This window comes from Embiotoca jacksoni, unplaced genomic scaffold (genome assembly GCF_022577435.1).
Source record: "Embiotoca jacksoni isolate LCO1_2020_lvr unplaced genomic scaffold, fEmbJac1.0.p SCAF_9, whole genome shotgun sequence".
NCBI classification, from domain to species: Eukaryota; Metazoa; Chordata; class Actinopteri; family Embiotocidae; genus Embiotoca; species Embiotoca jacksoni.
Window position 1 is genome coordinate 16,953,462 of NW_027185447.1, and position 24,459 is coordinate 16,977,920.

At 41.7% G+C, this 24,459-nt stretch overlaps 1 protein-coding gene across 2 annotated transcripts; it reads left to right on the forward strand.

Moving 5' to 3' along the window:
- The first annotated feature begins 256 nt into the window (after positions 1–256).
- LOC138193270 (collagen alpha-1(II) chain-like) lies at positions 257–24,459 on the forward strand. 2 transcript variants are annotated; one of them, XM_069141203.1, is made up of 54 exons: positions 257–576; positions 2,427–2,633; positions 3,827–3,843; positions 3,985–4,017; positions 4,690–4,722; positions 4,894–4,947; positions 5,507–5,599; positions 6,077–6,154; positions 6,765–6,809; positions 6,947–7,000; positions 7,335–7,388; positions 7,812–7,865; positions 8,007–8,060; positions 8,182–8,235; positions 8,337–8,381; positions 8,577–8,630; positions 8,772–8,816; positions 8,960–9,013; positions 9,491–9,589; positions 9,710–9,754; positions 9,872–9,970; positions 10,073–10,126; positions 10,233–10,340; positions 10,455–10,508; positions 10,962–11,060; positions 11,166–11,219; positions 11,790–11,888; positions 12,059–12,112; positions 12,226–12,279; positions 12,389–12,442; positions 12,703–12,756; positions 13,817–13,861; positions 14,059–14,157; positions 15,186–15,293; positions 15,460–15,513; positions 15,635–15,688; positions 15,813–15,866; positions 16,576–16,629; positions 16,721–16,828; positions 16,996–17,049; positions 18,252–18,305; positions 18,405–18,566; positions 18,875–18,982; positions 19,309–19,416; positions 19,611–19,664; positions 19,776–19,883; positions 19,990–20,043; positions 20,165–20,272; positions 20,366–20,419; positions 20,998–21,105; positions 21,206–21,494; positions 21,909–22,096; positions 22,212–22,454; positions 22,562–24,459. In XM_069141203.1, exons 1-54 carry the CDS (start codon positions 483–485, stop codon positions 22,706–22,708), a joined length of 4,464 nt encoding a protein of 1,487 aa, XP_068997304.1. In that variant the 5' UTR covers positions 257–482; the 3' UTR covers positions 22,709–24,459. The 2 variants fall into 2 exon arrangements, with proteins under 2 accessions (XP_068997304.1, XP_068997305.1); XM_069141204.1 differs by lacking the exon at positions 2,427–2,633.

Here is a 24,459-nt window from a genome sequence, read left to right on the forward strand (position 1 = left end):
GGGGTTTTCTTATTCACTGACACAATGTCATGTAGTTGAGTCAGATCTTGACCTGTGCTCTGCTGCTTAATGTGAAAGTGAAGGTGCATCTCTTGGCCGGGCCAGGCCAAGCAGGTCAACAGAGGAAGGAGGGCTTGGGTTAAAAAAAAAAATCCCTGGGAGAGTAAATGCTGGATTGAGGGGAGGGAGATGAGGTTCAGGTTTCAGCCTGACAGGGGGTCTGGGGGAAGGACTGGTATTTTGGAATATACGAAGATCCATACAAGGCACAGTGGACATAAAACCGCGGTGCTTGCCCTGACGCGGTGGGTGCAGAGTACCAGCTGGGGCCCCGCGTTGGATTCCACTTAGATTTTGGAGGGTTTGACTGCATGGTGCCATAAGTCTCTGGGAACACACACTTAACACACCACTGACTGAACGCCGGGTCTTCTCCGTCCCTTCACTTCTCACCGTAGCTCCTGCATGTCTAATATTTAGACATGTTCGGCTTTGTGGACTCAAGGACTGTTCTGCTACTTGTAGCATCCCAAGTTGTTTTACTATCCGTGGTCAGATGTCAGAAAGAGGATGACCGTAAGTTGCACTGTTTTTTTTCCTTTCTAACTTGCAAAATTTGTGGATTATTACTTTGTGATCACATTACCATATATTTTGTTGCCATTTCAAAATTCTGTATTTTCAGAAGATGAGTGAAACGTAAATGAAATGCCAGTGATGTAATGTCAAATGAAGAACTCTGTATGCAAGTTGTTTTGCTATGGACAGTTATTTGACATGCTATGTACAAAGTAGTGCTTGTTAATTATTTCTGAAGCTGTGAGTTCATTCTGTCAAACAGACTGTCAAAGCTCTCAATGAGGAAGCATTTCTTTTTGTAGGACAGGTGAGGGTGTCAAGGTGCATCTGTGTGTGATGGAGGACCAGGTGAACAAGTGCCTGTTTGCCCTCACCTGCATCCTACTGCTCAGCCTTCCCTACTTTGTTTGGTCACACTGTAGTGCCAGATTTCAGCAAAAGAAAAAGATCAATAGAGCTTTTAGATGCCTCTTTTTCTGCCAGTATCTAGCAGAAACACTTTACCACTATGGGCAAATGAAAAGTCAGTGTAATTGTTTTGGTTTTTTTTACTTGTAAAATAAACCTGACCCACAGGGTTTGGCTGGAGCAGACTCAGGGTTTTCATGATGTGAAGTGACAGGGTCAGACAGTGCTTGACCCTAGACTAGCAGGCTCAAAGGGTAGCAAGAAGGCAGAAGGACAGAGGACAGAGTTCACAGCAGGGAGTCAACAGATGATAGACATATAGTTGTATTTATAGCAAGATGGACATTCGCTGCTTCCACTTCTCTCTATTCCTTGTTTTATGTTATTGTTTGTGTTCATCTAGAAGTTTAACGGAAAACATGTTATTTCAGTAAAATGTTTCATTGGCAAGGAGCTAAACTGTTTTCTTATCATGAACCAAATATTTGTGTGCTAAATATCTCTGTCACAAATAAGCTTAAAGAACAAATAAGAGAGTTAGTAGGCCCTAAGCTGTATACATTAAACAAATGAGCCATTCTTAATTCCCCAATGTGTTTGCACTGGCGCTTAACACAGCCATGGGATCCAGATGGAGAAATTTAGAAGGAGCCTCTGTTTACTTAAGGCAGCAGCTTGTCAATTGGGCACAGTATCCCGAATAAGAGAGGTTCATTCATACGAGCAGCAGAGCAGGCCTGCAGGTTAAATATACTCAGTCAACCACGTGAAATACCTCAACTAGGGCTTCAGACACAACTGTTGACTGTGGCTCGTGTTGACATTATATTTTATGCTGCTATAAAATTCTCCAAATGATAACTTGGGGCATTTTTCTTGCCTGCTTTGTGAGTTTTATTTAAAACTTGTAAATTGTAGGTAGTTGTGCTCCACAGCTACTGATTTGTACCAGTTTATTTTTGGGTCAAACCAACACCTATTTACCAGCATCAAAGGAACATCAAAGACTTTTCACTCCATATTTGTTCAAATCGTTGAAGCTTTTATTGATGTATTATCCTATTTTTTTCAATTTACAAAAAACTTCTTTTATACAGAACTGCACAACTTTATAAAGTTTTCGGAATTTTTATTTGAAACATGTTAACTTAATTATGCTTCTTCCTTTTACGCCCAGTCTGTACTCGCTAACCACTCCTCCTTCGCTGTAACTCCTCCCACTTCCTTGCCTTGCCCTTTGACCCCTTACATCCTCATATCCCCACTTCCTTCTCTTAAACCAACTTATTTTTAAACATCTACTATACCAACTCACTCCTCTGTATAAACTCCATTACATTTCCCTGTCTAATTCTCTTTTGAACCAACATTTTCTGCCCTCTTATTGCTTTTATTCCTCCCTTGTCCACCTGCCACGCGCCCCCTGCTGGTCGCCGCAGAGGAGGCAGGTGGCTGCATCCAGGACGGCCAGCAGTATAATGATAAGGATGTGTGGAAGCCAGAGCCGTGTCGTATCTGTGTGTGCGACAGCGGAGCGGTTCTGTGTGATGAGATAATCTGCGAGGAGATCAAAGAGTGTGCCAACCCTATCATCCCATCTGGAGAGTGCTGTCCCATCTGCCCTGCTGATGCCAGTGCCCCCATTGGTTGTAATTTATTTATTCACATACCCATAAATAAATTACTCTTTTAGCTTGCATTTATCTCCTTCCTGGAAAACACTTTTGAATGGGGAACTGCGACTGAATCCAAATATTTTGCCTGATCAGGCCTAGAATCACTGCATTTAGGGTGTAGTTGCAACTTTCATAGTTTTGGCTGTCCTGAAATGTTATAGTTTAAATAAAACTGACTTTGACTATTCAGTCAACCCCTGATGTTCCCTATTCCAAAGTGACCCTCTACATGTTTTTTATGGAGACTAGAAAAGCAACATGATCAGGATTGTAACACCCAAATGAAAGTCTTTTTCATGTGTGATTTGGATCCTGATATTTGCTATCTGGTCTTCACCTAAACCTGCTAAGATAACTAATATGAAGTCTGTCTTCACACAACGCAATGATTAATTTGTCCCGGTTGGGGGTCTTCTACAAAATTAAGGTGTCTTCTGGAAGTCTTACCAAACTTTTATGTCAACACTTTTCTAGATGAACCAGTCAAACCTTTAGGTTCATGTATACAGCTACTCTATTCCTGTAGTTTCTTCAAAAGCCTATTCTTATATGACCTTATATTATACATATTATAATTTGACAATTACCTAGGAGAGAACACATACAGGTGTGTCTCTATATTTTGATAAGACTAATTTCAACAAAATCACATCTTGCTCAAAATGTTTTTGTTGACATGTCATTCCTTGATCAGTAATTGATATCTCTAGGCCATCAGAAACAAATAATGATTAAGGTGACTCAAAGTTTGGTTCCCCAAATTTGTCATAAACAATATTTCATAGCAATGTAAGTATATATTAAAAAAAAAAAAAAGTGGCCCTGCTTTATTAATTAAGCTAATCTTTGTGATGTCCATTGGACACTGCTTGCTTTTTACTCACATTTTGCTTCAATGATCCGATCTAAACCTTCATCTCTCAGATCGTGCTTGCTTCTGCTTCATCTCTCGCATCATTAATATAATCTAGATGGGTTCTTTGCCTTTGGGTTTGGTAAATGCCATTTGATCACTGTCCCATCCTTAGGTTTCCTTGCAGGTCTACTTTCTTAAGAATCACACTTTATTTCAAATCAGTCACGTGCCTGAAATGTGTCACTTCAAAGTATCTCTTAATAATGTTCTTTCTTTTCCGCCATCCCCCCTCCATCTGCAACATCAGAGACAATTGGTGCAAAGGTGAGGCAGTGGGTTCTGGGGAAATACTGATATTCGTGCACACAACTAGAAATACTATCACACAAAAATAACATTTTTTTAATTCAACTATTTTAATAAAAACGGTCAAACAACTCATAAATTCTTTCTTTTATCAATCAGGGCCAGAAAGGAGAACCAGGAGATATTGCAGATGTAAGTATGGACCCTCATCAGCATATAACAGTGGAGTAATACTTGACAAATTGGAAATGGAATGGAAATAATTAACTTTCCATCCTCCATAAAACTTGTCATTTTCCTTAGTGGACTACCAATTGACCAAAAAAACCCAACAACATTGTGTTTCTAATGCTTTTACTTGGAATGAATTACAGAAATGTCCATTGATGCCTATATTATGTGACACATCTCAACATCTCTACCTTAGTGTTATTTATCAAGCCACTCTTTCACAGGCTCCAACATTTTTCTTTAAAGAAACATAACAGTCTCTCACTGATTAAAAAAAAAAAGAACTACAATGTCTCAGACTTCCTTTTAAATGAGGACAAGCCCTGCATTCCTGGGACATAATGAACCCAATCAAATCCTCTTAGATCCTCTCAGCAACTTTGTTGCAAGTACACATGTCAGGTGAAAAAATCAGCCAAATCAGAGGTTAAAAGGAGGTGATGTTTTTAGAAAAACCCATTCTGTCAAATTAGATCTTCATCAGATTTAGTTTTTTGCTTGATGCCCACCTCCTACAAAGTTGGAATGTTCTCTAATTTTAGCTGTTCAGAAACGGGTTCAGCAGGACTCGAGACAAATTTATGACAATAGCCACAGTAACCTGACAAAAGCTTTCTTTTTATATTTCTGTAGGTTGTTGGACCAAAAGGACCGCCAGGCCCTATGGTAAACATCTCATTCAACTGATTAAAAATACTGATAAAAAGTTTGCAGATTTTTTTCCATACTTATTGTGATATAAGTTTGTTTCTTTCCTGCAGAACAACTTGCCTTTTGGTCTGAAAATGAGCTATTGCTATGTGAATGTTGCGGAGGCTAATCTGTTTGTTTCTGCAGGGCCCCTCAGGTGAGCAGGGACCACGAGGAGAAGGTGGCGCCAAGGGTGACAAGGTATGAGTCACCACACTGTGTCCAAAAAAAAACCTTCCACCACTCAACTTAATACACCATTCAGAAGAAACAGTCTCATATCAATGTTAAAATATAATTGCAGCACTGGCCTACCAGAGAGTGGGTCAAACAACAGCAGTTCTGATCATTATTATAAATGAAGTGGCGTGAACAAGTGCTCTGATTAGTTTGAGATTGCAGTGTTAGTTCTACTCGAGGGAACATCAAAATATCCTCATACAATTACTAGACTTCTTTAAATGTCATGTTAAAAAGGGGATTGATAAAACAAACAACAAACCAATGATAACCAGAGTTTCATGCAACTGTGGCTTGTAACTGGAATCAGACAGCATATTGCAGATAGGCATTAATTTAGTGCATAATCCAAAATATGGAACTAACATGGAGCTCCAGTTAACACAAACAGCAGAAAGATGAAATCACACTGATGGTGGATTTGTCCTGCATCTCTGTGTAACACCGTTATCATTTTGGACCTGAATTTCTTCAATGCTTTCAGTAACTTATACAAAACACCCTTCTCTCTTTTCCCTAGGGAAATCCTGGACCTCGAGGAAGAGATGGTGAGCCTGGCACCCCTGGAAACCCCGGACATGCCGGCCCACCTGGACCTCCTGGGCTTGGAGGGGTGAGTTTAAGGACGCTGCCGTAAAACATAGCAAAAACAACATCTTACCAAATCTACCGCCCTTAGATTTAAGTCTAAACAGCACAATGTTTCCCTCACGTCACACAATACAGTGATGAAATGTTTGGATAAACAAGATGTTAGACGTATAAATTCACTTTGCCTGCACTGGACTTGAGCCATACACAGAAACAGCACACAATTGGTCCATAAAATTATGTTGTATTTTAAGACAGAAAAAAGAGAGAAAGAGATGAAGACACACAACTAAAAAGAGACAAATAAGCAGGTGCAGATGCACCGACATCTGCTATGATGGGTGAAAAACTGTGTGCAGAGAGCAGGTGCAAATTTCCACAGCTCATCTTCTTTTTATGGCACTGAAGCACCATTCAAATCAGTATTTGTGGCCCACTTAGCTCAGGCAGATAAAATGCATAAGCTGACTCTTACTCTTCATCGGCTCTGTGTTTACAGAACTTTGCTGCCCAGATGAACGCAGGTTTTGATGAGAAGGCCAGAAGTGTTCACATGGGTGTGATGCAGGGACCAATGGTAAGTCGTGTTGTTTACATTGGGTGCATCTTACAGGAGGGGTGTTCTGTATGTGAACCCTTTCAGTATAAAGACAGTTCATCTGCTTCAAAGAATAACAACATTACTTACATTTAGCAAGTCTTTGATTTGTTGCGACTAAAAATAAGTGGTGAAAACTAAACTGCATCTTGCTGAGACGACTGCAGTGCTTCCACCTTGTGGCTCACTGGTTTCACTCCAACACAGAGATTTCATCCAACCTTTCATGCTTTCAGAGTTAAACACTGATTTAGAACTGAACTTTCAACATATCCTAAAAGAGTATATTTGAGCATGAATCACATACGGCTTAAAAGTATTATTACATAAAATATTACCACTCTAAATATGATATAGAAATCGCTACAAACAGATTGTGCACAGACTTTTTAGGAACGGTATCAAGAGGTGTTAACTTTAAACTCTGTGTGAACTGAGCCCAATCTGCAGTAAAGCTGACATTTTACTTCACTTTTAATAGCTCTGAATGTTTTATTCATGATACATATGTTCATTTGATCGATTTACTGTAGATGGTAAAAATTATGCCACGTTAACGTTGTTTCTATGTCTCGTGTTTCTTTTGCAGGGTCCTATGGGTCCCCGTGGTCCCCCTGGACCTAGTGGAGCTCCTGTAAGTACATTTATTCTAGCACTCGCTCATTACGTGATTGGACTTCATAATTGAACAGCTAATGTGGAAATTTATCAGGAATTGTTAACGCAACTAAAGAAATTCTTCTTGCTTTTCTTTCTTATTTGCACTAATAGGGGCCACAGGGTTTCCAAGGTTCCCCTGGAGAGACCGGAGAGCCCGGTCCCGCTGTAAGTAATTACAGTATATCAATCCCAGGATGCATCTGTGCATTAAACAGACTGACCTCAGACTGCAGTTGTCACATCTGGTGTAATGTTTAGAGTTTACCAACAACACCTATTTTCATTAGAACCATTGCTGATTATAAATAGTACAATAAATTCATTATAAGCTCATCCCTCATCTCATAATAAGTGGAAAATAATTAATCTAGTTCCACCAAATTTTGGAACCAGATCAGGCACTGTTACATTTTGCATCACATAAGCCTTTCTAATTGTCTTTATGTGGAGCAAGTACAGAGCTGGTTGTAATGATTTATCTTCCTTTGCTTTATGCCAGGGACCAATGGGACCTCGTGGACCATCCGGACCTTCTGGAAGACCAGGAAGTGATGTAAGTGTTGCAGCTTTATCGAGGAAACTCACAACCCATTATAAATAAGCGCAAAACCAATACTAAACCAAGGTCAAAGGTCAAACCACAGTTTTTGTAATGAAAAAGTAGTCCTTATTTTCCAGATAACCATGAAATTTCTTCCATTTATTTCCTCACTTTTATTCTACACTTAAGTTAAAGTCAGTCCATTGTTCCACCAATTTTACAACCCCTACAAACTCCCTCATGTACTTTTCACTTTGAACTCTATATACCGCCAGGGGGCACTGTCTATCTCCTAACACTGCTCGTGAAAATTATGACACACTGGCTTCATGTTTACAGAAGCCTCCCACTACAGAGAAGTGCAGCGCAGCTACATCTCATCATGCAGCTGCACTACTTCAACAAACAATCCTCTAACTTCCTGTCTGTTTCTAGGGTGAAGGTGGCAAACCTGGCAAAGCTGGTGAGCGTGGACCTTCAGGGCCTCAGGTGAGAAAAAAAAAAAATCAGTCAATTATTGATCTTTTTATACTCAAATTCAAAATTATTTCATCTGTTGCTAACTTCAGGATTAAAATCAAGAGAAGGAAATGAAGGTGAATAAAACCTATTAAAATGTTTTTATTTCAGGGAGCTCGCGGATTCCCTGGAACTCCTGGACTTCCTGGCATCAAAGGACACAGAGTGAGTGCTTTAACCGTCACTGCTAAACTGCTCAGTCTTTACTTAATGGCAGCACCTCCTTCATTACACGCGATGACCGACTGACCTGAGTCCTGATTTGTCCTGCCATGTTTTTTTGCAGGGTCATCCTGGTCTGGATGGAGCTAAGGGAGAGACCGGTGCTGCAGGAGCCAAGGTAAGACTAATCTTTTCTGATTATATCAAATTAAAAAAAAAAAAAATCCAGATTATTTTATGCTTTCGTCCTCAACATTTTTTGATCATTGTTCCCATTAGGGTGAGGGTGGTTCTTCTGGAGAAAACGGTTCCCCTGGACCAATGGTAAGTCTCCACTGCTATATCATTCTGAGGTTCCTGACTGCTGGAAATTACACCTGTGATTCTACGCAGATTCAGTTTCTTACTGTTTTTACTTTCATTATAGCCTGGGTGATTGCTACATAAGAGAAATGATAGGTTTATATATTCAAATTATTACAATTAAACTAAACTGATCACTTGTATCTTCTGTCATAGGGCCCACGTGGTTTGCCCGGTGAGAGGGGACGTCCCGGAGCTGCTGGAGCTGCAGTGAGTAATAATTCCATAGCAGCTTCAGTCTACTGAGCAGAAACATGTTTGTCACAACTTTGAATCCTTTTGTAAATTGTAATTTAATGGACTTTTCATTATGATGCACAGCACTGACTATCCTGTTTTGTCACTCTTCAGGGTGCCCGTGGAAATGATGGCTTGCCTGGTCCTGCTGGTCCACATGTACGTATCACAGCCCCCACTTTGTGTCCAATTCATCCAATTGATTTTTCTTTTAATATTTTTGTTGTCTAAAAGATCACAGCAACAAAAGGATGGTGATCAGACATGAACTCTAACCTGAAGATTTTTGTTCCCCTTTGCAGGGGCCAGTTGGTCCTGCTGGAGCTCCCGGTTTCCCAGGATCCCCAGGAGCCAAGGTTTGTACAGATCACATCATCCTACACAAACATTTATCTGTAGGATATGTATTAAGATAAAGCAATAAAAGCCTGGTGGAAGTCACTTCAGTTCATCAGAGTTCATTGCTCTGTATTAAGTCTGGTTATGTGGAATTAAATCCCATAGTTTTCTATAATTATGTCTGATTCTTGTCATTTCAAAATTTTCATGGAGAAATTAACAACTTTACAAGTATGTTCTACAAACTACTCTGTAATATTTTTGTCAAGGAAGGTCTTTTCATGTGTAGTTGACTTTCTTATAATGAAAATGCATAATTTAAATTTTAAACATGTGTGAACAGACACTGTATGATGATGAAGACAGCAGGTGCGAAACAGCATCATGTTCAGCTGTGATGTGAGGATACAAATGTTAAATTCAAATGTTAATGAAATGCAGAAAAAAAAATTGTTTTTCTGGTTGTTAATGATAAATTGATTATGTCCTGTCAGGGAGAAGCTGGCCCTACTGGTGCCCGTGGAGCTGAGGGAGCACAGGGACCCCGCGGAGAGGGTGGTACCCCAGGATCTCCCGGACCCGCCGGAGCATCGGTTCGTTTGTCATCACTTATGATCCTGCTTTTGTTTTACTGATACGAGACAATTCTTGTCATTTATCAATATATTGCTGATACACTGTAAAGTAATGCATCTTGTTCTCGGTCTGTTTAGGGTAACCCCGGTACTGATGGTATTCCTGGAGCTAAAGGATCTGCTGTGAGTCCAAACTCCTTGCGATTTTAGAGTCATCTAATACCTTATGTTATTTTTTTTATTTTATAAAAGTTGTATTTTACTTTACTCTGACATGTTATTGTTTCTTCCTCTGTGCAGGGTGGTTCTGGTATTGCTGGTGCTCCTGGATTCCCCGGCCCCCGTGGACCACCTGGACCACAGGGAGCAACAGGACCTCTGGGGCCCAAAGGACAGTCTGTAAGTCAGCTGATGATGATCAGAAACTATGTGAAACACTGATACTCGCTCGTGTTGGGATTATTTATTGTTATGGCTGTCTTCTTTTCCTGCCGTGTTTAGGGAGACCCTGGTCTTCCTGGATTCAAAGGTGAAGCAGGACCCAAAGGAGAGCTTGTGAGTTGCTCAGTTCTGACTTGATTACAGCATTTTTTTTTTTAACATGCATGCCATAAACACAAAGTGACAGAGTGGATTTACTGAAATATCTTAATTTTTCCAGGGACCTGCTGGTCCTCTAGGTGCCCCTGGCCCTGCAGGAGAAGAAGGAAAGAGAGGCGCTAGGGGAGAGCCTGGTGCTGCTGGACCACTCGGACCTCCAGGAGAGAGAGTAAGTAATTGGGACGTGCATTATAAGTTTGTTACTGCTCACTTTTTACCAATAACATAAACTAATTTAAGCACAGTCTAATCCAGTTTATCTTTGTTTCTGTGATTCTTTCAGGGAGCTCCTGGTAACCGCGGTTTCCCCGGTCAGGATGGTCTTGCTGGCGCTAAGGTGGGTCTCAGCTCACTGGCACTACTTCCTTCATTACTTGTTCTACGACAAAGATGACACAACCACTGATTGTTGTGCAACTAGGGCTGGCGATATGGAAAAAAAAACATTTTTTTTTTGTTTGTTTGTTTGTTTTTGACTAAGTACCTCAATATAGATATTGCACTGATATTTGTAGGAATGACTTTTGGTACTTTCATGAAATATTTACATGATGAGATTTTTGCTATATAAACATCAGTAATGTAGATGTAATGACTAAGTGGGCAATACGGCAAATAATGGAACAGCTAGAACAGTCTGGTAGGTTTAGAAAATGACATCACATTCCTGTAATGCATCCTTTAAAACCAACACATATGTCATCACAATATTAGGACTTTGATATAATATCGATATATTGCCTTGTAACTGATATTTAAAGCTTACCTGCTTTGGTCATATCTTCTTCAGGGTGCCCCCGGTGACCGTGGTGTTTCTGGCGCTGCTGGGCCTAAAGGTGGTACTGGAGACCCTGGACGCACAGGAGAGTCTGGCCTCCCTGGAGCCAGAGTCAGTCTTGAATCTTTACTCATCACCAGTCCAGAATCAGTCAGGCAGTGTTGTTCTCTTGTTGTCTTCTTGCGGTGATATGATTGATCTATGTGCCTTCCACAGGGTCTTACTGGTCGTCCCGGAGATGCAGGTCCTCAGGGCAAAGTTGGACCCTCTGTGAGTACAATATGAATCAAATTTGTTATGATTCACAAAATGTGAAGTTAATGTGGTTTACATATGTACTTCCATGTTTAGAGAGTTTAAAGTGAAAAAATAGAGCCGGTAATTCAGTCAAAACAGCTCCCCAGCAGCATTGTTAATGTTAACATAAAAATAGTTCAAAATATGACAAACTACGATACACATGTTAAGAAACACAGTAAATATCATCTGAACTCAATCCCCACAATACTTACACAACACTCAAAACAGGTTCTGAAATTAAAGACTTATATTGAATAAGAACATTGACCCAATTATCTATAATTTCATTGTGGCTTTATGGAATCCATATAGCTGTGAGCAGAACAGTGGTTGTGCCACTGACCACAAAGCCTGGAATACAAACAACAGACAGCTACAGTATTGAGAACTAAGAAGAATTTTTGCAGACTAGTAAAATAATCCTTATGTATACATATTTATTATAGAAAATGATCATGACAAGAAGGCACAAGTTTCCCCTGCCAAGTTTATACCTACTATCTGTGGGTTTCCGTGCTGATTTATTTGTGCCTTTGACAGGGTGCCTCCGGTGAGGACGGTCGCCCCGGCCCACCTGGTCCTCAGGGAGCCCGTGGACAGCCAGGAGTGATGGGATTCCCTGGACCAAAGGGAGCCAATGTACGTGTCTGAAGGGTTTAACAGTGTAGTAGAACACTTCACTTTTACACACAACGCACAAATACATCCTTGTACATGGTTTTACAAACGACACTGCAGTCATTAACCTTGCTGCGCTCCAAAGTCAAAGAGTCCTCCACAGATCTTTTAATTTGATTTCTCTTTAACAGGGTGAATCTGGAAAGCCAGGAGAGAAGGGTCTTTTGGGTCGTACTGGTCTCAGAGTAAGTATACATTTTTGCAAAAATGCTTTACCCTTTTCCATACCTCACAGATAGATTCATTGTTTTCTATCTCCAGACCACTTTTCAAAATTGTAACTCTCCTCTCTGAACAGGGTCTGCCCGGAAAAGATGGTGAGACTGGTGCTGGTGGACCTTCTGGCCCTGCTGTGAGTATTCCAGTATATTTACATGTTGGGAGATATATTTTACAATCAGCTGACACTCTGCTGCTCTTTGCCTTTGACTGATCGCCTATGTTTGGGTTTATCAATGTAGGGCCCAGCTGGAGAGAGAGGAGAGCAAGGACAGCCTGGACCTTCTGGCTTCCAGGTGAGAATACTCATCCAACCACTGACACACCTGTCTGTTAAACCAAAACATACACACCACTCTACAATGTCCACTGTACAAAGCTTGAATAGCAATATGAGCAGTTATCTAAATGTACTGAAGTAACAAGAGGAACATATATTGTAGGTTTAAATGACACCTCAGAGTTATATATTCAGAGAAACATCAGATTCATAGGTAATGACTCAGTCTATATTCATAGAAACCATTTCACTCACTCCTTTGCTGTTGTTGGACAGGGTCTGCCTGGACCTTCTGGTACCCCAGGAGAGGCTGGAAAACCTGGAGACCAGGTGAGTGTTCATTCTGTCCAGCTGATTTGTTGTGTCTGTAGGTCTTAGTCCCCTTCAAAACTCTAAACACAAACTGTCCTACAGCATGTATAGTACCACCTACAAGCAAAATGACTGTACCTCTGGTTTAATAAGAATAGACCTTTTTCACAGCAGACATTTGCAGATGGCTGCATATCACTTAGGGGAAGTCCTGGTTTTCTGATTGCTGGTTCACTGTCACGGTTTACTGGGGCACTGAATGAAACTCAGCCATAATTAATACACCTGTGATTTCCCTGCAATTACAAGTAAAAATGTCTGCTGTAAGAAAGGTCTACTTTGCTAAGAGATGAAGTGACTGTGCCATAAGGCAATAAATATAGTCAATGGAGTAAACAGCCTCTGGTTTGAGAAGCTAAAGATGACTTTGTCTATTTGAAATTAAAATTACCTGCAACATATTTAGTTAAGTGTCAATTTAATATACTGTAACTATAATGCTCTACTTGACAGCAAGACTCACTGCTGTTCTCTGTAGAAAATGCTAATGCTATTCACAAACTCGCTGACATACATATAATCTTATCATTATCACATTTAATATCACAAAATCAACACACCAAGCAAGCACTTGGAATCAAATGTTCTTATCCTTAATCTCTATTCTCATATTATTACAGTTATCATATTATTCTGTTATATATTCTATTTGGTGTATTTTTGTCATTATATATGTAATTTGACCTTTTAATTGTTTTTTTTTTAGCTCCTGTATATCATTTGGTTTTGTGATTTATATACTGACTGCAGTAACAATGCAGGTTTCCTTTGGGATTATTAAGGATTCTATCAATCTAATAGCCTCAAATATTTAGTGCAGAATGGTTTTCAAGCCTATAAGAATATTCTTATTTACATTGCAAAATTTTGGATTGAAGTTACATGTCGTTTTAAAATGAATTCTCTTGGCCATTCATACAAGGACTAAGAAGGAAAGCTCAACAGTTTGAACAAGCTTTAAGCTATTTGTATGTTTATTATTACAAAAACTGTAATAAACTGTGTGTCCTGTCTGCAGGGTGTTCCTGGAGAGGGCGGAGTTCCTGGTGCTGTTGGACCTAGAGTGAGTTTCCATGTCCTCATTTCTAATTTTATCAAAGCAGAGTGAATACACAAACCACCAATTATGGCTTTTATGTACATAAACAGTTTATACATGAACATTACGCTAGATTACATTGTTGGTTTCATACATGAATGCCTTTATCATCCTGAGCTATTGCTGCCATTGATCCACCTGTCTCTGTTTTTCACAAACAGGGTGAGCGTGGTTTCCCTGGTGAGAGAGGTGGTGCTGGAACCCAGGGTCTACAGGGACCTCGTGGACTTCCTGGAACTCCTGGAAGTGACGGACCTAAGGTCAGTGAATGACTGTGAATTTGACCTTTGGATTTTAGATGAAAATTATTGCTCTGCTGAATTTCTTACAGGCAAATGAACATGCACAACAACAGGCAGTGCAACAGCTGCTCCTCTGCAGGTGTTTTAATTATTCACCATGTTCCACGTGCAGCTTGAAAGAATGTGTGGAGAGGTCTGTGTCATGTAGATTTATAGTTGTGAATCCAAAACAACCAAATATCACCATAAAGTGTGAAAAAAAAAAACTGGGGTGGACTTGTTGATCGTTTTTAAAACCGCAATGAATTTCTGCCATATTCTTTCAGCTGCTCAGGATTTCTCAGTATTTTCTTTTGGTGTCTTGGCCGCGTGAGACTCCAGGAAGTCTCAACTGGTTACCTGGCAACCCCACAGGGACTTCAGAAGTTACTGCCTCATGCCAAGAATTAATCAGTCATAACCCACATCAAAACACAGTGTGTCACTTTTACACTTCGGTTTTTACCGGATTAAACAAACCTGATATGAAATGTCAATTAGTGAGCTTGAAATGTGCTGGACGGGAGATTTAGTTACCTTTGAACACATCAAGGCAAGCTAATTCCCCCTATTTCCAGCCTTTGTGCTAAACTAAGCTTACTGGCTCATATCAGTTATTTCAGTCTTCTTATTTAACTCTCAGCGAGAATTTGAGTATAGATTTTATCCAAAATGTCAATGAATTCCTCGACATGTATCCAGAAGAAAAAAAATGCATAAAACCTTTGTGGTGTATTTATCTGTCGGTGGATATGTTGAACATGAACCTGCAGCCCTGGTCTACTTCCGATTTAGATGAATAATGAAACTTTATTGGGATATATTCAAGATTTGTCACAACTTTTATAAAGCCCTGCAGGTGTAATACGACAGCTTGGGCATTGTCTTTAAGAGGAGAAGCAGCTTGTCGACGCTCAAGACCAATTAATTCAGGGGGAACGTGAAAGAATTTGAGTTACCAGTGATCTCATAATTCTAATCTGTGTTGGGTGCTTTGTTTTCATCAGGGAGCTATTGGACCAGCTGGTGCTGCTGGAGTCCAGGGACCCTCAGGCCTGCAGGGTATGCCTGGAGAGAGAGGAACCGGTGGTATCCCGGGATCCAAGGGAGACAGAGTGAGTAACAGATTCTTTAACAGACTTTTATTTTTGACAAAGTCGAGCGAAGGTATAGCTTGTCGTAGTAGTGCAATGTGGTATCTAGTATGGTAAGAATAAATAGAAAAATGTGTTCTGTAGTTTCGTATGTCATTCCAACAGAGCTCTCCTTTTTGTCCAACAGGGTGACAATGGACAGAAGGGACCTGAAGGTGCTCCAGGAAAGGACGGTGCTAGAGTAAGTTCAAAATAAATCCTCAATCCCTTTTGTTCAGTCTACCTTTTCAGAGTGGGTCATCAAACAAAAAGGGAAACAGTTAGTCTCACTCTAACATGCCTCCTTCTCTTTTCTTCCTCAGGGTTTGACTGGTCCCATTGGTCCTCCTGGCCCAGGTGGACCCAACGGTGCCAAGGTACAAATACCAGTGTTACCCTTTAGGCTGTTAAAGGGATGAACTGGAATCCAGTTTACTTTAAAATTCATATCGCATGTTTGTCAATTTGGTTGTTATGACTGACAGTTTCTCTTCTGTTCAGGGAGAGACTGGACTTACTGGCCCTAATGGTGCTGCTGGTACTCGTGGTGCCCCTGTAAGTACCTGTTCTTGTGTTAAGTGTAAGCAGCACAGTGTGGAGTCCACACTCATGTTGATTGGCTGGTTTGATGTATGTAAATAATGGAGCTCCATCTTATTAAAATGCTACCAACTGAGAGAAAAGCAGGCATATTTTCTCAGAGTTCATCCATTTTATACAGTGGGAAAAAAATGATTTACACATTATTTATAAATTCACATGATGCAACAGTCTGTGTTCCTTCCAAACAAGCTCTAATTTGGTCTCATCTAACCAAGACTCAAATGAAATAGCATCCTTTACCCATGACAGACTATGATGCTGTTGCTCACAAATTAGTAGCATTACTTTAATATAATGGGGGGATCACCCAGAAGGGTTGTACAATAATCACTATTCGCCTCCTTTGTTCTTCTGAGATTAACATTTTTATGAATTTATTAATCTTATTTATGTTTTTTCTTGTTTCTCTCCAATAGTTACTGATTTACATTAAATGTTAGGTTTGATAAGCTTCTCTTTTTTTTTTTATTTTTTTTTTATTGAGAATGGTATCTTACTGACAGAGAAAAGGATAGTTTTGTTTATTACTTACTAAAAAATAGCCCTAAAGAAGATTTTTTTTTTTTTTTTTTTTTTAACATAAAATAAGTGTTAATACAAAGAGCACCAACCTCTCGTCTCGAGCTGGCACTGACCGACAGTCTCTTCTGTCCTCTTGCAGGGTGACCGTGGGGAGGTCGGTCCTCCTGGGCCTGCTGGCTTTGCTGGACCTCCTGTGAGTAAAATCACCATTAGACCTTCTGCTCATAATTAAAACAAATTTTCAGACATCATGCTAATGTTACTGCTCTGTTTAATAAATTTAGGGTGCAGATGGTCAGCCTGGTGCCAAGGGAGAGCTCGGTGAGGGCGGACAGAAGGGAGAGGCTGGTTCTTCTGGACCCCAGGGACCATCTGGAGCTCCTGGACCTGTGGTGGGTATTTAACCTGAAAATAAAGTCCTTGAATCAGACATTCTGTATCTTCTATCCATTTTTGGTTCAAATTAAACTGAAGATACACACAGTGCTGTGAAATGGCCTTTCGAGTCCTTCAGGGTCACTGCAGTGTCACATGATCAATTGTTGTTCCTGTTTTTCAGGGACCTACTGGTGTATCTGGACCTAAAGGAGCACGTGGTGCTCAGGGAGCTCCTGTAAGTAACTCCTACACATTACATACACAGCACATTTTATAGTTCTAAACCATGAGTAATTTACTGATTAATTAATGAATTGATAAACTATTTACTTGAGTGCAATAACCCACTTCACATAAACAAGATGAGGGACACAGCTTAAACCAAGTCAAGTTAACAGTTAGTTGATTGATAGAAAAATAAGCAGTTACAGTTTTGAAGTAAACTGAAGGTTTGAAGAGCCAGCGTCTAATCAACTGCAATAATTTGCAGGGTATTTTTTTGTCTTATGGGCTCGTAAATTGATGGTCACAAAAACAAGCTCATCAACTTGGACTTTTTAATAAGCTATTTTTACTATTCTCTCACATTTTTCATGACCAGTTCAGTTCAGTCTTTATTTAGATCCCATACAGACATTTTGGCTGCAACTTAAAAGCTAGACTGGTAAACATATACAACCGGTGTTAACATCAATTTCAAGAGTAGACGAAAGTATAAATACAAATAAAATTAAATACATTTCAATCCTCATTTTAATCATAGATGATGGAAAATTCTAACATTTAAAAAGTTCTTAAGAAGTGACTGTTTATTAATCTGATTGTGCTGGGAACAAATGAATATTTATAGCGATTACTCCTGATCTTTGGAGGTCTAAAGTGTGAGCCTGAGGGGCAGTGGGTGATTGCTCTCTGAGAGCACAGTTTGATTTAAAACATTTATGTCAGACAGAGCAGACATGCTTCTTTCTTGGTTTCCTATAATGTTCCCACTGTCGAGACAAATACGTGGGCCGCTGCTGCTGATCGCCATCAACAATATCAGATCAACAGATGATTGAAACCATCTCTAATTGCAGCCTTTAAGTGTTTGAAAAGATATGTACAGTACAGAAAACCGGCAAGGCAAGCAGGTGGATATACTGCAGACCAATTTACATGGAAAAACACCCTATTTTTTCTCTTATTACCAATAATAATGAGCACCCAGGAGAGAGAGAGATGCCTTTGATATCAACATGCTTCCTACTTACTGTTACACTCCATCCAGCAAAGTCCAGTATGTGTGTGACCTGAATCAAGTGACATGAAGAGTATCAGTATAACTCAACTTGACCTACTGAACATTGTCACATTTGGCTTTCTAAACCCGCATCAGACAAGTCACATAAAGATATTTACTTTTATATTGACTAAAATCTTGTTTCTGTTTGACAGGGTGCTACAGGTTTCCCTGGTGCTGCTGGCAGAGTTGGATCTCCTGGTCCTAATGTGAGTATATTTTTAATATCTCACAAAAACAGATGAGTCTAAATGTCAGTTCTGTGCATTTCTGCTCTTACCCTCTGAAACTCTGTCTTTCCATCACAGGGGAACCCTGGCAGTGTTGGTCCTGCTGGCTCTGTTGGTAAAGACGGACCAAAGGGTGTTCGCGGTGATTCCGGTCCTTCAGGAAGACAGGGAGACACTGGGCTCCGTGGACCTGCTGGCCAACATGGAGAGAAGGGAGTGCCCGGAGCGAAAGGAGAAGCTGTGAGTTTGATTTCATATCTGCATTATACACATGATGACATTAAAAAGTTACTGTATTCAATGTTCTCCTGACAGGAGAATAATCCACTACAAACCTTTTTAAAGGCCCAGTCATGCATTCAAAAATAATAACTTCCCAATATCCTAAGAACCCAGAAGTACCTGCGCCTGAAGCTCAGAGAAAACATCTGGTCTCAGTCACCTGCTATTTCAACTTAATATTCCCAGATGATGACACTCTCAGCTCAGTCAGGTGCAGCTAAAGAAGAACACATCACGACTTAGTTTCCTTTGTCTTGTCTCTGCAGGGTGTTGATGGGCCTCCAGGTCCTCAGGGTCTGGGTGGACCCCATGGTATTGTTGGTCTGCCCGGTCAGCGTGGAGAGAGAGGCTTCGCTGGTCTCCTTGGACCTTCTGTGAGTTCATCTGTCAACATTTTTTAGCTCTTTTTAGCTTCAACGTGAGTTGTGTGGGAATCTTACAGACACCAGATCAGCTCTGTAAATCTGGACACACCTCAACATCTTTCCAAGTTCACACAATTGTGTCTGACAGGCCTCCAGCTTACTGTGAGTTTGTCTTAGATTTGCCTTTAATGTATTGTTATCGGTTACAGTATCTGTGAATAGAGCAGGGTTCTGAACAGTGACTCTACCACTGATCTACTGAAAGTCAGAGGATTATTCTGGATTTTAGTGTCAAAGAAGCTACTGAAATATAACAACATTTCCTCTGCGTGTAGGGAGAGCCTGGTAAACAGGGATCTCCTGGCTCCGGTGGTGACCGTGGACCTCCTGGACCTGTTGGGCCCCCTGGACTTACTGGACCTGCTGGAGAGACTGGCAGAGAGGTCAGAAGTAAACAATAATAACATCAACTATGCCTCCACTCTTATTGTTGTAGAAACAGTGACCAAGTCACTGATAATAACAGAGAAACAACCAGTGGCCTTATTCACAATACTGGAAATAATACTGCCATCTTGATCTATTGATGAATGTTAATGAAGTCCATTTCATAAACCAAAATGTTTCTTGATCTCAGGGAACCCCTGGATCAGATGGACCCCCTGGTAGGGATGGAGCTCTTGGAACCAAGGTAAGAGACTTTCCGAACCTCTTCAAGAAATCCCAGTTTAAAAAATTGACCTGATCTGTTGTCAGCAGACACTGTTGTTATCCTGCATCGTCACCTTGTATTGTCCTGCAGGGAGAGCGGGGTAACACCGGTCCTGCTGGCGCCCCCGGAGCTCCCGGTTCCCTTGGTGCCCCTGGACCTGTCGGACCCCTCGGCAAGCAGGGAGACAGAGGAGAGTCTGTAAGTCACACAACACGCTGACTGCAGTCAGGCACTGTGTGGGCACGTATTTTTAATATTAACATGAGGAGGCACCCACAATGACCATTCCTTATCATGTCTTCAGGGTTCTCAAGGACCTGCCGGACCTTCTGGACCAGGTGGCGCAAGAGGAATGGCTGTGAGTATCTTCATGTCCAACGGAAACGGGATCATTACGGTTTTTTTTTTTTAACGTTTTTATTAAAAGTGCTACTCGAATGCAGCCATGAATTTCAATACCTGACAAACCTTTACTCCAGGGACCCCAAGGACCACGTGGAGACAAAGGAGAGGCCGGTGAGACTGGAGAGAGGGGACAGAAGGGTCACCGTGGCTTCACTGGTCTGCAGGGTCTTCCTGGACCTCCTGTGAGTAATCCACGTCTCATAGTTCATCCCTGCAGTGCCGCATTTCGTCTGTCTTCTCTTTCCTCTGATCCGTGATCGTCCTTGTCCTGCCAGGGTCCCGCTGGAGATTCTGGATCTGCCGGACCTGCTGGACCAAGCGGCGCTAAGGTGAGAAAACTGAAGAAAAACTCTTATTACGGTTCCATCCTGCAGCTTTAATACCAAAGATATGTGATGGTAATGAAGGGCACAGGTTAGTCTTTTTTTCTAATTCGCCAATCACCCGACGAAGACGGGGACAGGAAAGGCCGCATGCTTTAATTATCCACCGCTGTGATAAGATGGGCAGCCGAGGCAGTTTGTAATTACTCTCTGCGAGGAAAAGTGGGAGACAGACAGGAGGAGTGTGATTTATGAAACCACTCCTGCTGGGATCAAAAATGGGCTTCAATATCTGTTCTAGATTAGCTAAGCACTGCCCACGATAAGAAAAATGAAGGGAAATGTCACCATACAAATAATCTTCATGCATAATAAGGAAAAGGGTCTGAGGGTGATAGAGAGAGACTGCTGCTGCATTTGAATTGCTCAATCAGAATAAAGTTTTTTTTTTATTCAGACGACATGGTGGATCTGAAGAAATAAAGGTGGTTTTGCACTTTGAACAAAAAGTTCAGTGAATGAAGTAACGTTTCATGTTAGCATATTCTGGGTGTCACTTTGTTTAACACACGCGGTTTCTGCAGGGACCTTCTGGACCAGGCGGACCCGCTGGCAAAGATGGATCCAATGGACAGCCCGGGCCCATTGGACCCCCCGGAGCTCGTGGACGCTCTGGAGAATCTGGTTCTGCTGTATGTACAAAGTCCTTCGAATAAAATCCGAAATCCCCCACGTGCGTATACACTCCGCTATTTCTGTGAGATCTCACTTCCTGCCTTTGGCTTCCTTCAGGGTCCTCCTGGTAACGCCGGACCCCCTGGTCCTCCTGGCCCACCTGGCCCCGGCATCGACATGTCTGCCTTCGCTAGCATGGGTCAGACTGAGAAGTCCACCGATCCCCTTAGGTACATGAGGGCTGACGAGGCCTCCAGCTCTCTGAGGCAGCACGACGTTGAGGTCGATTCCTCACTCAAGTCCCTCAACAACCAAATTGAGAACCTGCGCAGCCCCGACGGCTCCCAGAAGAACCCGGGTCGCACCTGCAGAGACCTCAAACTGTGCCACCCTGAGTGGAAGAGCGGTAAGTGGACCGAAGACCAAAGTCTGATCAGACACTGAAAACTAACTGAAGACACCTGCATGAACAGAAAACCTTCATGAAGTTTATCAAGACAGGGACATCGTTATCTCTGTGAAACTGATCAGGTTTTACTCATCTTTAGGAAAAATATACCAAAATTCATCCACACCTGACCCAGAAATGACGAATACAGGCTTCTTTTTTTTTAGGTTTCTATTGATAGCCTGTTTTTTGGACTTGCTTATTAATGGGTCAAAAAAACGTATTTCAAATCCTGTTACATCATGTCTCCTGTATACGAAGTGACTTTTCTTCTAACTTTGTCTTTAAATATGAGTGATTCAGCAGGTCAAGTGTTGCATTTAGTTACGAGGCTCCCCTCCCTCACGAACCCACCTCTCTCCTCATCTCCAGGCGACTACTGGATTGATCCTAACATGGGCAGCAACGCTGATGCCATTAAGGTCTTCTGTGACATGGAGACCGGAGAGACCTGCGTCTACCCGAGCATTGCCAAGGCACCAAAGAAGAACTGGTGGACCAGCAAGAGCAAGGACCGCAAACACATCTGGTTCGGAGAGACCATGAACGGAGGATTCCACGTGAGTGCACGAATACATCACCACTGATCATTTCTGTGTGGAAACTGGTCCCGAAAGAGACTGAAACACACGCGGAAGCTGCTAACTCCTCCGCCCGTCTGTCTTGACTCCGCAGTTCAACTACGCTCAGGACGGCCCTGCGGCCAACGCTGCCAGCGTCCAGCTGACCTTCTTGAGGCTTCTGTCCACTGAAGCCTCCCAGAACGTCACGTACCACTGCAAGAACAGCATCGCCTACATGGACCAGGCCACGGGCAACCTGAAGAAGGCTTTGCTGCTGCAGGGCTCCAACGACGTGGAGATCCGCGCAGAGGGCAACAGTCGCTTCACCTACGCCGTGTTGGAGGACGGCTGCAAGGTGGGTGCAGAACAGGATCGAGGACAGTTGTCTTGCTGTCATATGTGTAGAAATGTCATTGCATTATAAGGCCGTGGGTGAAACATTCCTTCGCTCTCACCCCACAGAGACATACAGGCCGGTGGGGCAAGACCGTCTTCGAGTACAAAACACAGAAAACCTCCCGTCTGCCAATCGTGGACATTGCTCCTATGGACATCGGAGGAGCGGATCAGGAGTTCGGAGTGGATGTAGGCACGGTCTGCTTCTTGTAAAGTGGAGTATCGCAATGGCCCCCCCCCAAAAAAAAAAAAAAAAACACAGGAAATAAATAAACTCAACCACGAAACATTACACACACTTCCATAATAAAGACGACTGGAAATTATAAAAGAAAATTGATACTTTTTCTGTCACAACGAAGTGCTCTCCAAGTTGTACTCCCTGGATGTTAGCACTGAAGGGCACCGGCAATATCTGTACACCACACCAGCATTCTCTGTCAACCCACTTCCTGAGATCCAGTCACATTTCCCATGGCCCACTGTTGACGGGAATGAGTCCGAGCCAGGAGGAAGAGGGACCAAGCGAACAAGTCATGGAGAACAGAAACATGGCTTGATGTCACTTATTTATTGTCTAACCTGAATGGGCAGAGTTGAGGTAGGACTGGACGGGTTCACTTTGTAAGTACGACAAGCCCCCTTTTTCCACTACAGAACAGCTGCACACCTCTGTCCCAGTCCTACTCCACCTCCCTCCCTGTCTCCCTCCTGACACACAAATATGGCATTTTGAATCAGTGTAGACTTAAAAAAAAAGAAAAAAGAAATTCTCAGTAAGTAAAATCAAGCGGGTGCTCCAGGCCTGTCCATCGCGAGCAGGAGCCAAAGGCTTTACTGTGTATTATAAATCCTTGGTTCTATTGTTGTAAAAGTCTGTGTTTATAAACAACCAGATGGTTTTATATATATTTCCACATTATGTGTGTACATGTGTCTATATGCACACCAACACTTTTTGGAAAGTGAGGTTACATTTGGGATGTGTGTTTCAATGTCCTGGTCCCCTTTGACCGCCCATCAGAGGACGGCCCAGTTCTCATCCAAAACAATTAGAAGAATTTGAGCGAAATTTGTTTTGCTTTTTAAAAAAAAATTTTTTTTTTTATTGTAGTCATCCAGATTGTTTAAAGCTACCTCACGCTGAAAAACAAAGTGAAAAATGTTGAGTTCAAATCTGAGTTGACCAAAAACATTAGCTTTCGAGATGGATCTGGGGCTGAACGGCCATCTTTGCTTTGGGTTGCTCTATCTCTTCAGAAGGTGCTACAAGTTCTGTTATTCATCAGACACCCTCCCACCCCCCTTCCCATCCCTAATTCCCACTAGCCTCACACCACACACTCACACTCCACCCTGGAGGAGGGGTGCAGTCGGGTTAAGACAGAGGAGACAGGGGGCTACTTGGAGGCCTCCTCTGGAGTCCAGACACCCCCCCCCCCCCCCCCACAGCTGAACGTGGGACTCCCGAGGAGAGTCGCTCCAAAACAACCAGGGTGGGCTGTCTCTGTGTGTGTGTGAGGGCGTGTACATTTTTTTTAATTAATTTTATTATGGTCATGATCATTTTTGTTTTTATTTTGTTACACTTCTAATTGATGTAAATTGGAAAATAAAAAGGAAAACCGAATGAAGAATGAAGTTGATTTTTAATTGAGAATAAAAACAGAAATGGCGTGGGGATGTATGTCTTCTTTTAACAGAACCGCTCATTAGTGCTTAAATGTTGTTGTTTTTGTTTATTCCTTGAAGTCAGATACTCTTGACTGTGAGTGTACAGTCCGTGTGTGTGAGCGTGTGTGAAAGCTTAAGACTGTGATGCAAGTGTGTGTTTTCATTTGAGGGACTCTCATAAGACAAAGGAACTAAAGTACTGTATTCATTCTGCGGTGTCAGGGTGGAGCTGGGCAAAATTGGCTCCTGTTTGTCTGAACTAATAGGCATAAATAAAGAACATATTGTTG

What these genes read in the sequence shown, in the direction of transcription:
- LOC138193270 (XM_069141203.1), top strand. Translation starts at nt 483, where the DNA reads ATGTTCGGCTTTGTGGACTCAAGGACTGTTCTGCTACTTGTAGCATCC. An exon ending in TTGGATCTCCTGGTCCTAAT is followed by an intron (nt 18,306 to 18,404) that starts GTGAGTATATTT and finishes TTTCCATCACAG; the next exon opens with GGGAACCCTGGCAGTGTTGG. An exon ending in CCGGAGCGAAAGGAGAAGCT is followed by an intron (nt 18,567 to 18,874) that starts GTGAGTTTGATT and finishes TTGTCTCTGCAG; the next exon opens with GGTGTTGATGGGCCTCCAGG.